This window comes from Octopus sinensis, linkage group LG29 (genome assembly GCF_006345805.1).
Source record: "Octopus sinensis linkage group LG29, ASM634580v1, whole genome shotgun sequence".
Classification (NCBI taxonomy): domain Eukaryota; kingdom Metazoa; phylum Mollusca; class Cephalopoda; order Octopoda; family Octopodidae; genus Octopus; species Octopus sinensis.
In genome coordinates, this window is record NC_043025.1 from 4,136,072 (window position 1) to 4,150,602 (window position 14,531).

General features: G+C 43.8%; 1 protein-coding gene across 2 annotated transcripts in view; it reads left to right on the plus strand.

Annotated features, from left to right (window-relative positions):
* The first annotated feature begins 1,305 nt into the window (after positions 1 to 1,305).
* The window catches only part of LOC115225990 (neurofibromin), a 105,951-nt gene continuing 92,725 nt past the window's right edge, over positions 1,306 to 14,531 (plus strand). For both annotated transcript variants that reach the window (XM_029796963.2, XM_036514988.1), the window contains exons 1-8: positions 1,306 to 1,365; positions 2,966 to 3,151; positions 4,949 to 5,158; positions 6,199 to 6,324; positions 8,275 to 8,400; positions 10,174 to 10,287; positions 12,057 to 12,136; positions 14,036 to 14,249. In XM_029796963.2, the coding sequence (XP_029652823.2) occupies positions 1,354 to 1,365; positions 2,966 to 3,151; positions 4,949 to 5,158; positions 6,199 to 6,324; positions 8,275 to 8,400; positions 10,174 to 10,287; positions 12,057 to 12,136; positions 14,036 to 14,249 (1,068 nt within the window). In that variant the 5' untranslated portion in view covers positions 1,306 to 1,353. The remainder of the gene's footprint in view (positions 1,366 to 2,965; positions 3,152 to 4,948; positions 5,159 to 6,198; positions 6,325 to 8,274; positions 8,401 to 10,173; positions 10,288 to 12,056; positions 12,137 to 14,035; positions 14,250 to 14,531) is intronic.

Genomic DNA, 14,531 nt, shown 5'->3' on the forward strand with positions numbered 1-14,531 from the left:
TATGCTTGAATAGTACTCTCTATGTGCCACCGGCACAAGAACCATTCAGGCAGCACTGGCATCGACTATGGCTCGTATGGTGCTTTTTAGACTTGCCTTGTTCATTTTCAGGAGTTTTCCCTTGAAGAATGTGGCTTCGGTATATTTGTCAAGGCCAAATTCTTCTGCTGTTGTTCCAGTTGTGAAAAGCCTTAGATCATTTATGTAAAGGAGGTGATTGATTTGTCTATCACTGCTTCTCAACTGGTGTCCATATGGCCCTTAAGCAGGGTCCATACAAGATTTTGTTGCTAAGATTTATGTCCAATAAATCTTCTACAATACACAAAATCATCATCATCATCATCGTTTAGCGTCTGCTTTCCATGCTAGCATGGGTTGGACGGTTCAACTGGGGTCTGGGAAGCCAGGAGGCTGCACCAGGCTCCAGTCTGATCTGGCAGAGTTTCTACAGCTGAATGCCCTTCCTAACGCCAACAACTCCGTGAGTGTAGTGGGTGCTTTTTACGTGCCAGGGGAGTCTGGCAGCGACCATGATCGGATTGGTGCTTTTAATGTGCCACCGGCACGGAAGCTAGTCAAGGCGGCGCTGGCATCGGCCACGTTTGGATGGTGCTTTTTACATGCCACTGGCACAACAATTTTTTTTTAATATCATTCCAAATGACATTTATAAAAATATAACAAGATTTTTTAAACATCGAATCGTTCGGAGGATCCCTCTGAGTAATATAAGAATCAAAGGGGTCCAAAGTTAAAAAAGGGTTGGGAGGCACTGGTCTATTGCCCATGTTTTGTGTCATTCAGCAGTTTGTGTGGGATGACGTCAGCAGCTGGGGAGCTGACCGGAAGGGGTAGCCGTGACGCGCGTGCAGCGAGCAGGGCATTCTGCCTTTTCGAGTCAGGTCGTCGAGGGGTTAAGACTGGCGATCACGTTGTTAAGGTTGTGTGAAGCAGCTGCTATCTCTAGCATTCGGGTCGGGCTGTGTTGAAGGGTCCATTACCACTGAAGGGTCTCCATCCGAGCGAAGAGAAGGTAGGTGCCTTTATTTCAAATCTTTCGCATACACCACAGTTTGCTTAGGGGAGCGAGAGCAATGCAGAAGAGTAGGGGGTTTTAGAGAATCCCCTTGACAGATGCCACTGGTAAAAGTGATGTTGCCAGCATCCATAGTACCTGTCTCTGAATTCAGTATAAATGTTGTTTTCCGGTCCTTCATACTATTTGAGAGAAAATTCCAATAACCAGAGAGCCTTATCATCATCATCATCATTATATTCTTTTAATTATTTAAACAGAAAATCCTTGAGGAAATCAAAAACGCTGATGCAGGTGCTCCTTGTTCTCCACAGATGCTAAAAAAGGTAAGTTCTCCACCTTCATAATCGTTATCATATCGTTTCCATTGTAATTAATAATGCTCTTACTCTTTTACTCGCTTCAGTCATTTGACTGCGGCCATGCTGGAGCACCACCTACTCTTTTGTTTTTGGTTTTAAATCTTCCAATTATGTCCAATATTTTGTATCTTAATTAAAGATATATTTTCATGTCTCTATCTTCACTCACACACACCTTTGATTGAGAATGTTTGCCAGCATCTGTAATGATGATGGTGGTGAGCAGCCAGTTTCAGTAGTCTCTAATGCAATACTTTTTTACACACACACACACACGCATATACAGCTGCTGGCTCTCCAGACCTCAGTCAAACTGTCCAACCCATGCCAGCATGGAAAACGGATGTTAATTGGTGATGATGATGATAATGAAGATATATATAGAGTAATTAATTGCGCATTGCCTTCGTTTAAAGTGAAGCAAAGTTATGCACTGTCAATGACTCCTTTGTTTGTGACCATCGTCAGTCCAGTGGCAAGCCCTGGTCAAGACAGCTGGAGATGGAGACGGATGCGGTGGATGACCAAGAAGTCTTACTTGCCTCATCTTGCTCTCTGCATCCCACAATGCATTGCTGCTGCTGTATTTCCCCTTCATTGAACTGTGAAGATTTCTTCTGCTGACTCCACTGGACCCGGCCTTCAAATGCATTGGTAGGCAGTCCCTAATATTCTCATTAATCCAGAGCAGGGAACCCTGACAAGTGCCCCTTCCCCAGGTCAGAGTAAACCTGGGAACAATAGGGGTTAAGAGGTGGACCCACACCTTAAAACCTTGGAACTTCTATACCAGGACCCCATTACTGGATGCAGCTGAAAATCATACCCAGGACATTTAGAAATACTGTGGGTACTCTGTTGGTGACAACGAGTGTTCCAGTTGATCCGATCAGTGGACAGCCTCTTTTACTTGTTTCAGTCATTTGACTGTGGCCATGCTGGAACACCACCTTTAGTCGAGCAAATCGACCCCGGGACTTATTCTTTGTAAGCCCAGTACTTATTCTATCGGTCTCTTTTGTCAAACCGCTAAGTAACGGGGACATAAACACACTAGCATCGGTTGTCAAGCAATGCTAGGGGGACAGACACACAAACATACACACACACATACATATATATACATATATACGACGGGCTTCTTTCAGTTTCCGTCTACCAAATCCACTCACAAGGCTTTGGTCGGCCCGAGGCTATAGCAGAAGACATTTGCCCAAGGTGCCATGCAGTGGGACTGAACCCGGAACCATGTGGTTGGTAAACAAGCTACTTACCACACAGCCACTCCTGCTCGTGAAATTAACATGTAATTGGCTGAGTACCCCACAGATACCCTTAATGTACTTTTCAGGAAAATTCAGCATGACACAGAACAGGACAAGGCTGAGCGTTTCAATTTACAGGTACAACAATTACAGGTACAGCTGATTGGACTGGAGCAACCAGGACACAACACACTGCTGGGAATCAGCCACATGACCTTCTGACCATGAGCTGAATACGCTAATCGCCAAGCCCCCCCCCCCATCTAATGATGATAATGATAATACTTTGTCTCTTTCAGAAACATTTTATTGATGAAGCCCGCAAAGCGTTATCGAATCCGCATGGAGGAAGTTCGAAGGCATCTCAAACTGAAGGGGCCGCCGTGACATTTGTCCGCATGTGCAAAGCATCTACATATATCAACATTAACGATCGTCCTAATGTTTTGTTCACGCTAGTCCAATCTGTGACCCACGACCTCAAGGTTTGTTCATCTCTCTTTACGCAATTCTCAAGCTTTGACCTTTTCAGTTGACGAAACAGACATCCAGCTTTTGCTAATTGTTTAATTACATTTTAATGGGCAGAAGTTGAGTTCAAATAAGATTAGGTTGCAATAGAGTTTCGTTTTAGAAATCATCATCATCATCGTTTAGCGTCCGCTTTCCATGCTAGCATGGGTTGGATGGTTCAACTGGGGTCTGGGAAGCCAGAAGGCTGCACCAGGCCCAGTTTGATCTGGCAATGTTTCTACGGCTGGATGCCCTTCCTAATGCCAACCACTCTGAGTGTAGTGGGTGCTTTTTACGTGCCACTGGCACAGGAGCCAGATGAGGCTGGCAAACGACCACGATCGGATGGTGCTTTTTATGTGCCACCGGCATGGGGGCCAGGCAAGGCTGGCAACGGCCACGAACGGATGGTGCTTTTTACGTGCCACCGACACAGGTGCCAGACGAGGCTGGCGAACGGCCACGATCGGATGGTGCTTTTTATGTGCCACCGGCACGGGGGCCAGGCGAGGCTGGCAACAGCCACGAACGGATGGTGCTCTTTACATGCCACCAGCACATCAATTAAAAGCTCCACCTAATCAGAATATTAGTTTGTCCTTCGTTGTTGGTGATGAATGACAACATCACATGGGAGAAAAAGACAGGGAATGGTGTGTCCAGTTGTGGCCAACGCATCTGATGCCTGCTCAAAAGACTCTGTCACATCTTGGCACTGGTGGTCTGCTGGGACTGAAGGCAAAGAGTTGGCTCTGTTTGAACTTGCATCGTTCACGTTTCCTTTGTGTCCCTGCAGTCCTGTTCTATCCGTAGGAAGTGGCAGCTTTACCAGGCAGGGTGGTCTTGTTCTTGCATTTCCCACATTTTGGGGTTGACCTCAAAGCCCTTCAGTGAGGCTTTCAGAGTATCCTTGAAGCACTTTTCCTGTCTACCTTGCATGTGCTGGTCTTCTGCCAATTCTCTATGAAACAGTCTCTTGGGGATAGATAGGCTAACACTTACACTTAAAAGACATACACACACGCACTTCTGTCTGTGTATGATCATCATTCATGTGAATGCATGAATGATGATGATGATGATATTATGAACGACCCAAATAATAACACTCACACATGTACACCAAGAACTTCATACTCGTAAAACACAAGAACACAGAAATCTATGTTGCAGGTTTCTTGGAGGTCTGTTGCAATTTCTGGTGTTAGTTTTGTTCATGTTGATCCAATCTGTGACCCAGAAGCTCAAAATGGGTTTACTTCTTTCTAAATGCCTTCTCAACAATATTTGACCCTTTTCAATTGGCAAATCAGACATATTTGTTTACCCAGTAAATGTTTTTTCTCCCTGTTTTAACCCTTTGCTTATCAAGCCTATTTTACACCACCTTTTTTTGCCTCAGCTTTCTTATTTTCTTAGAAATTATGCATAAGAAATTTTTTTTAACCATATATAGGCTCAGGAACGGCTGTGTGGTAAGAAGTTTTCTTCCCAACCACATGGTTCTGGGTTCAGTCCCACTGTGTGGCACTCCTTCCTATATTGTCTTTGCACTTTGTGTTTTCAAACTTCTTGTAGAACCTCAGGATAAATTTCTTTTGTTGAATCCACAGTGCAACAGGCTGCTTTCATTATTTCTGATGTGTTCATTCTAAAAGAGTTTAAATTGAGTTATCAACTGTTAAAGTGTGTATACTTATTTTGTGGGGACACACACACACACACATTCACACACATTTACATTGTGCTTTCTGTTCTATTCTCTGCAGACCCTTCTGTTCAGCCCACCTTCCAGTACCAAGTTCAGCCGTAGCCAGGGTACAATCGGTCAAGATATTGACCTGTACATCGACTGTTTTGTTTCGTTCTTCCGCATCAACCCATACATCGGAGATCTACCCAAGGTCTGTCTCAACCCTCAATCTCCACTCATCTACCACCTGGTATTAGTCAGTGCATTGTACAAGATCATCACACAGGTAAGTCAATCACTTAGTCACATGATTGAAACCATGTTTGTTTGGGTTTTTATCTCTTTCTTTTTGTTTTTCTGTTTTTTTTCCCTTGGTCGGTGGTTGTGGGGTGGGGTGAGGTGGGGTTTGGTTATGCATTATTTTATTGGTGTAAGCATGGGTGCTGTGATTAAGAAGCTTACCTCCTGACCGTGTTGTCTTGAATTCAGCCCCACTGCATGGCACCTTGGGCAAGTATCTCCTACCTGCCTTCGGCTAACCAAAACCTTGTGAATAGATTTTATTATTATTATTATTATTATTATGGTCAGGTACTCAGCCAAGCTGCAGCAGGCACACCTCCTGGTTCAAACCTCACTGCTTGCAGGTCCCGGATGCATTCCAGGCCAGTGTCTGCAATTAAGTTGTCCGCAGTTGTAATCCCTGTGCCGGTGGCACGTAAAATGCACCATCTGAATGTGGCTGATGCCAGCGCTGCATAGACTGGCTTCCGTGCCGGTGGCATGTAAAAAGCACCATCCGAATCGTGGCCGATGCCAGCGCCGCCTTGACTGGTGGCACATAAAATGCACCAATCCGATCGTGGCCGTTGCCAGCCTCGCCTGGCATGTAAAAAGCACCCACTGCACTCATGGAGTGGTTGGCGTTAGGAAGGGCATCCAGCTGTAGAAACACTGCCAGATCAGACTGGAGCCTGGTGCAGCCTTCTGGCTTCCCAGACCCCCAGTCGAACTGTCCAACCCATGCTAGCATGGAGAACGGACGTTAATGATGATGATGATGATGTAAGTCTGATAACGTTTTCCTTCTCATGAACTGGGTTCCACAAAACTAATTTCGATGCTTCCAGTTCAGGGTGGTACATGCAGTGACCAGATAGCCACAGCCATCCTTGCCCGGTCGTCTTGCTCACTGACCTGACCTGTGCGGGGTGAAGTGGAAGCACAGGAACCAAGCTTGTAACGGACACTTCAATAACATACAAGTACCTGTTCTCTGTTTGTTGTTTTTTCCCATCTGAGTTGTTTTGTTGTGTATATTTGCAGCCGCGGTTAGCATGGTGGCCTGAGATTCGAAAGATGTACAGTAAAGCTGGGGAACTGCGTAGCATGTTCAACGATGCTGTGAACAAAGTGATGCAAGCAACAGCAAGCCAAGGACCAAAGACACAGGTACCAACCAGCATCTCTCTTACATCTTTGCCTGTCTCCTTTTCTTCATTCCTCTGCCTTCTCTCTTCGTCCTTCTCTCATTCTTTCTTTTGGTTTGCTCCTTGTCTCCTCCTGTAATTACTGGCAATCTTATTTGAAGCCTTCGAATGGATGCTGTGTTAGTATATGGTGGCTGCCCCTTCGTCATCGAGTATGGCCATTGCACGAAGCTTAATCAATGTTGTTATCATGCAATGCCTGTGCAAGAAGATTTTTTTTAAAGTGAGGAAAGGCTGTGCACTGAGTCAATCCCACTCACTAAGAAACAGCAGCCATAATCTGAAAAGAAGAACAAGTCAACGTCATCGGTAACCACTGAGCTGCAGGTTTTATGTCGGAGTTATCCCAGTTACCTGAGTTACCTTCTCCTAGAAGGATGCCCTAACAAAGGCTAGAAGTCCTTCACTCCCAATGGTTTACCGCGCGATCGGATATTCAGTCTGATTATTTCTATATCCCCACGCATGATACAGCCTTAAGACATTTATTGGATGGACGTTGACTCTCAAGAGTTCCTTCGCCCTTTGACGGGTTTTGTTTTTCATCCCACAGGGTATCCAATAAACACCCTCCTCACCAAGCAAGCTTGGTGGGGTTGCCGGTTTAGTCGCCGACGACCCGACCATGCAACAGGTTGTACTGGGTTACACGTTACCAGTAGCACTCAAAAGTAACCTGACATAAGTGTGTTTGTATATACACATCTATTATTGGTGCAACTGTTGTTGTGCAGTTTAGAAGTTTGCTTCCCAACCACATGGTCTTAGTGGTTAGGGTGTTGCGCTCACAATTGTGATGTTGTGGGTTCAATTCCTAGACTGGGCATTGGGTTCTTGAGCAAAGCACTTCATTTCATGTTGCTCTGCGATCAATTCATCATCTGACATGTGGCACATGGTACACCTGTACAGGTAATTTCAATTTGATGGAAGGGAGTGAGCTTATGTGTACACAAACATAATATTTGATCACTATAAACAAATCATCTGTGGGGTTGTTCGGCAAGAAATTACCAAACCCTCATATGTTGTCTAATGACAAGAGAGTCCATGATATGTATATATATATGTGTGTGCATATGTATATGTGTGTGTGTGTGTATACATATATGTATACACAGCCACACCCATGTGCAAGTGTGCACCCAGTACAGCTGTAGAAACCCTGTCAATGTAGACACAGAATCTGGCAGAGCTCTCTTTGTTTCTTCTTGTTGAACCGTCTGACCTATGATGTTAAGAGATGATGATATGTGTGTATTTTAAGGTGTTTCAATATATGTATGCGTATTTCTGCATATATATGGCCTCTACCTGGGATGTAGCCAGTCGACTTATGCATACCTTTCCTTCTTGGGACACAAAACTCCACTTGTGAAGACCTGTTGAGGCAAGTGAAAATCAGAACCAAAATCGAAGTCGATCAACATCAATGGAAATTGCAGCTGTGATACCAGTGCTGGTGGCATGTAAGCGAACTATCCGATTGTGGCCGTTGCCAGCGCCGCCCCGACTGGCTCCCGTGCCGGTGGCACGTAAAAACCACCATCTGATCGTGGCCGTTGCCAGCCTCGTCTGGCCCCCATGCCGGTGGCACGTAAAAAGCACCATCCGACCGTGGTCGTGTGCCAGCCCCGTCTAGCACCTGTGCCGGTGGCACGTAAAAAGCACCTACTACACTCACGGAGTGGTTGGCATTAGGAAGGGCATCCAGCCGTAGAAACATTGCCAGATCAGACTGGGCCTGGTGCAACCTTCTGGCTTCCCAGACCCCAGTTGAACCGTCCAACCCATGCCAGCATGGAAAGCGGACGCTAAATGATGATGATGATAAGTGTATACGTGTGTGTGTCTGTGTCCCCCCAACTTCTTGTAAACACACCTGTTGTTTTTGTTCTTGTTGTTGTTGCAGTTCTCCACCATTACCAAGATGACCGGTTTCAAGCTATCGCGGCCAGGGGAAGAGAACACAATGCAGAGATATTTCCTGTTGGGTTTGGTCAAACTAATCCATGCTGACCCCCTCCTTATGTTACATGTATGTATAATTTATATATACTCTCTATATCTAATATATATATAGACAATTTGAGGAAGTTAGATCCACATTAAATATTATATAATCCAAAAGATTCCACCAGTTAATCCCTATCATAAGGAGAAAGCCTCGATGATTTGTTAGGGATTATTGTAGTAATACATATTATTAATATGTAGGAATGGCTGTGTGGTAAGTAGCTTGCTTACCAACCACGTGGTTCCAGGTTCAGTCCCACTGCACGGCACATTGGGCAAGTGTCTTCTACTATAGCCTTGGGCTGACCAAAACCTTGTGAGTGGATTTGGTAGGCGGAAACTGAAAGAAGCCCGTCGTATATATGTATATGTATGTATATATATATATATGTTTGTGTGTCTGTGTTTGTCTCCCCAACATCGCTTGACAACCGATGCTGGTGTGCTTATGTCCCCGTAACTTAGCTGTTCGGCAAAAGAGGCCGATAGAATAAGTACTATGCTTACAAAGAATAAGTCCTGGTGTCGATTTGCTCGATTAAAAAAGGCGGTGCTCCAGCATGGCCGCAGTCAAATGACTGAAACAGGTAAAAGAGTAAAAGAATATTGAAAGAAAATCGAGAAAGATGAATTGTATAACTAATTTATTTGTATGATATTGAAGATGTTGAAATTAAAAAAAAATAACGATGCAAATAAATTATAAGTTGTGAAGCTCAAAAAAGAAAATGGCGTTTCCCATCTCACATTTTCTTTTTGAACTTTACAACTTGTAATTTATTTATATTGTTATTTTTTTAAAATTTCAACATTAATATCATACAAATAAACTATTCTTCCATCCTACTCCATTTTTTTTTCAATCGGTGGCACGTAAAAAGCACCAATCCGACCGTGGCCATTGCCAGCCTCGCCTGGCACTTGTGTGGGTGGCACGTAAAAAGCACCCACTACACTCACGGAGTGGTTGGCGTTAGGAAGGGCATCCAGCTGTAGAAACACTGCCAGATATGACTGGAGCCTGGTGCAGCCTTCTGGCTTCTCAGATCCCCGGTCGAACTGTCCAACCCATGCTAGCATGGAGAACGGACGTTAAACGATGATGATGATGAGGATATGTAAACAATTATTTCTTAGCCCTAGGACTCATAAGACCTGCTACCCAGCTTCCATAACATACAAGTGACTGAGATTATAGTGTTTCCCCTGAACTTGAGGGCTTAGTGTCTGTGCCCTAGAAATTATAGGCTAAAGGTCTGTAGCCTAGACACTATAGGCTAGAGGACTGTAATCTAGAAACTATAGCCTTGAGGATTGTAGCCTAGAAACCATGGGCTACAGGATTGCACCCTAGACACCACAGAGTAGAGGACTGGACCTTAAAAATTATAGGCTAGTGCGTTTTTTTTTTTTTTTTCAGCCATTGTCTATGGATCCCTTTGATTCCTATTTTATTCTACTGGACCTTCTAACCCATTTAGTGTTTTTAAAAAATCCTATTTTATAATTAAATCTTATTAGGAATTGTAATTAAAAAATGTTAAAATATTTTATGCCTTGTAGAAGTGTAAGCAATTTATTGCAGGGAAATTTTAACGACTCGCAAAGGTGACGAGTACCCTGGTTGAGAATCCCTGGGCTTGAGGATTACCCCAGAAATGATAATCTCCCTGCTATTAACGTGACTTGCAGAGAATGTGATGGGGGGGTGATGGTGGTTTGGGGGATGGAGGTGGTGTATGTAGTTTCATTATAATTTTTGTTTGTGTCTATCTGCGTCTGTTGCTTGCTGCAGAACCCAGACAAACCAGGGCATGAAGTCCAAAACAGCACGTCAGAGCTGATAAATGGTTTAGTGTCCCTTGTCCATGTCCAACAAATGCCGGAAATTGCACAAGAAGCGATGGAGGTAAGTGGCACCAAGAATTTTGTTTGCTCATCATTCACCCTTTAGCTTTCAGATTCCTCTGTCAAATGTAAAGCCTGTTTAACCCTTTCGTTACTGTATTTCTATTGAGATGTTCTGTGTTTCTTTCAATTAATTTTAAATATAACAAAGAATTTAGTAAAATAACTTAGTTATCATTCAGCTAGTGTTAGGAACATAAATTGTGACTAAGGTTTGGTGGAAGATTTTAATTCAAAACTTATGAAAACAAGACATTTGTTACTCAGAGCGAGAGGCGGTTTTGGCTGGTTTGGTAATGAAAGGGTTAATCACATTGTTTTAAATTAATTGTACAGCATCTTGTAACTCTGAGATTTTGATGGTGTCCCTGTTTATTTTTAGAATGACTTTGTAGGGTAGGTGTGAGAGGTCAGAGCTGGCTGGTTTGAGCATAAAACAGGAAGACAATTTTGGCCTGGTATGGTCGGTTTAAACACTAAAGGGTTAATATTCATTAGTTGTTGTTGATGATGATGGTGATGATGATGTTGCTGTCATCATCACCAGTCTTAGCTTTTGATTCCTCTCTCACACAAATGGCCTCTACATCAGGCCAGCAGCAAGACATATCTAGTCTTCCTGATTTCGATGTGGTCGCCAGCATCTTCCCAGGGGATTCTAAATTGCTTCTGATCTAAATATGGTACCCCATATCTTGCATCTCCTTCTCTTTCTTCATCCCTCTGGTGGAAACCCATTCATATAACCACATCAAAATCAAAATCAAAATCAAAATCGATCAACATCAATGGAAATTGTAGCTGTGATACCAGTGCCGGTGTCACATAAGAGAACCATCCGAACGTGGCCGTTGCCAGCGCCGCCCCGGCTGGCCTCCGTGCCGGTGGCACGTAAAAAGCACCATCCGATCATGGCCGTTTGCCAGCCTCGTCTGGCACGTAAAAAGCACCCACTACACTCATGGAGTGGTTGGCGTTAGGAAGGGCATCCAGCCGTAGAAACACTGCCAGATCAGACTGAGCCTGGTGCAGCCTTCTGGCTTCCCAGACCCCAGTTGAACTGTCCAACCCATGCCAGCATGGAAAGCGGACACTAAACGATGATGATGATGACTGGCATCTTCCCTGGTGATTCTAAATTGCACTGATGGTGGCATACCATGTCTTTTTGTGGTTTTCCTTTCTTCCTTCATCCCTCTGTGGGTCCCGTTCTATAGCTGCTGTTTTGAGTATTTTCTCTTCTCATAGTCTCCTGCATCTTGCCAGGTGATGCTAAGGAGGGTTGGTCATAACTGGTATGTTTTTAATCCTAAGTCTGTGCTCTTGCAGCTGAACTGGGACTTGTTAACGACAACCAGCACTAATTACACTAGTGCCTCTACTGAGTGAATGTGGTAGATGAAAACTGTGTGGAAGCCTGTCATATATGTGTGTGTGTGTGTGTGTGAGACCCCATCCTTTTATTGTTTGACAACTGATGTTGGTTTGTTTACATTCCCATAACTGCAGTTCTGCAAAAGAAACTAATAGAATGAGTACTAGACTTTCAAAAAGTGAGTGCTGAGGTCGATCTGTTTGACTAAACTCTTCCAAGCATTGCTCCAGCATGGTCACAGTCCAATGACTGAAATATATACAAGACAGATGAAATGGGATAGGTGTCCAACTAAAGCACTCTTTGTTTATATGACAATAATGATTGACGATCACGTGATTGATGACTTACTGTAGTTTGTTTATGATTGACTGAATTCCTTCTCTGTTTTTCAGGCTCTGCTACGGTTACATCAGCCAGAAATTATAGCGTTGTGGAATCCTGAAGCACCAATAAACACATTTTGGAAAATAAGGTAAGAATATGTCCCAAACCTTGGATTCTATCATATTTTTATAATTAAATATTAGGAATTGTATAAAAAAAAATTATGAAAATATTTGTCGATTATAGAAATGTATCTGATTTTTTTCACATAATTTATATGAAATAAAATTTTATATGAACCCCCAGGGGCCATATGGGCCCCAGTTGAGAACCACCAGTCTGCACTATCTCTTCTCCTTTCCCAATTGCCACAAAGCCTCAATTCTACCCCTCCCCTCTGTTGAAGGTTTTGTCTTGGAAGCATTTGGTATCCACACCAGTGCTGGTGCCACAGAAATAAAAAGCACCTAGTACAGTCTGTAAAGTGGTTGGCATTAGGAAAGGCATTCAACTATAAAAGCCATGTCAGAGTAGACATTGGAGCTTGGGGCAGTCCTTTTGCTCATCAGTTCCTGCCAAACTATCCAATCCATGTGAGAATGGCAAAAGGGACATTGATAATATGTGTGTGTGTGTGTGTATCTGTCTGTCTGTCTCTATAGTTTTGCAACTGCAAGGAAAGTGTTTAACTCAAAGTAAACCGCTGTACTTGGCTCTTGTTGACCTGCAGAAAGTCTTTGACTTTATTCCTCATCTGGTGGTTGCTGTGAAAGCTACTTCCACACAGTTTTCATCTACCACATTCACTCAGTAGAGGCACTAGTGTAATTAGTGCTGGTTGTCGTTAACAAGTCCCAGTTCAGCTGCAAGAGCACAGACTTAGGATTAAAAACATACCAGTTATGACCAACCCTCCTTAGCATCACCTGGCAAGATGCAGGAGACTGAGAAGAGAAAATACTCAAAACAGCAGCTATAGAGTGGCTACTGAGAGCCGTTCAAGCCCTGTACCGGGATGCTGTTAGCAAAGTGACGGTTAATGTGTACAGCACTGAATTTAGTGTGCGAGTAGGAGTTCATCAGAGTTTAGCTACCAGTCCCCACTTATTTATCATAGTCCTTGAGGTCATAATGGAAGAATTTAAGACCAGTTGCCCATGAGATCTCCTCTGTGCTGATGACCTTCAATGACGATGGAATGCATTATAACGTGTCAAGTGCTTTATTCTTGATTCCTCTAAGATGTATTTTGTAAAATGTGGACATGAAGAAAACATCTCGCTTCTGGCACTTACACATTCACTGGAAATTCTTAAGCTTTCCAACTGAACATATGGAATGTCTTTTTCTGACCTGTTAATATACAGTTTGGTCTTAACAAAGATCTTCCATTTTATGTTGTAAGGCTGTGTAACTAATTTGGTAACTTTTGAATATTCAGTTCTGCTTCTCTTCTTTTACCAGGTCTCTGTGTGTATGTGTGTGCGTATGCATACACTAGCAATTCTCAGCCAAAGCTCCCAAGGATATACATGCGACCCTCAGGCATTCTTCAGGCAGCTTTCAACAGTTTTCCCTCTCATCATCATCATTAATTAACATCTGTTTTCTATGCTGGCATGGGTTGAATGGTTTGACTGAAAACTAAGCAAGCTGGGCAGCTGCAGCAGGTTCCAATCTGATCTGGCAAGGCTTCTACAGCTGGATGCCCTTTCTAATGCCAACCACTCCTAGAGTGTAATGGGTGCTTTTTACGTGTCACTGGCGCAGGTGCCAGTTATGTGACACTGGCATTGGCCACAACTGTGATCCCACTTGGCTTGACAGGTCTTCTCAAGCATGGTACATTGCCACGGGTTTAATGAGTTTTTCCAGGTTTTGGATCTGGCCTGGATATTAAAAAGGTTGAGAAGCATAGGTATGAACACACACACACACACACACACACATCTGAGCCACAAAGGTAGTGAGTTTATGGTGTTGGGCTTCTCTGATCACTACCACCACGACCACCACTACTGATGTTTTCTTTTTTTTATTGTTGCAGCTCTCAAGTGTTAACGTCCGTCTCTCAGAAGCTGATCCAGAACCAGCTGAATCCAAACCCTCCAGGTGCGCCGCCAATGGCCAACAACACCGAAATCCTCAAATGGCTCCATGAGATCCTCATCTGTCGCAACAGTTTCCTCCAAAAGCACAGCATCAATGCCAATCTCGGCAGCAACATCACCATCTGTACAGACTCTCACATCGTTCTAGAGGTAAACCATCTTAGCTTCATCTGCATTCCTCTTCCTCTTTTCTTCTCTTCTTCCCTCTTCTCTTTCTCATCCTCTTCCTCTCTGCCACCTCTTCCTACTCCTCTGCCCCTCCCCTCCCCCACCTTCACTTTTGTCCCTTATACCTGCTCCTCCCCCTCCCTCATCCCCTTCTCTTCCTCTTTGCCACCTCTTCCTACTCCTCTGCCCCCCCACCTTAATTTTTGTCCCTTATACCTGCTCCTCCCTCTTCCTCTTCTCATCCTCTTCCTCTTCATCCTCTTC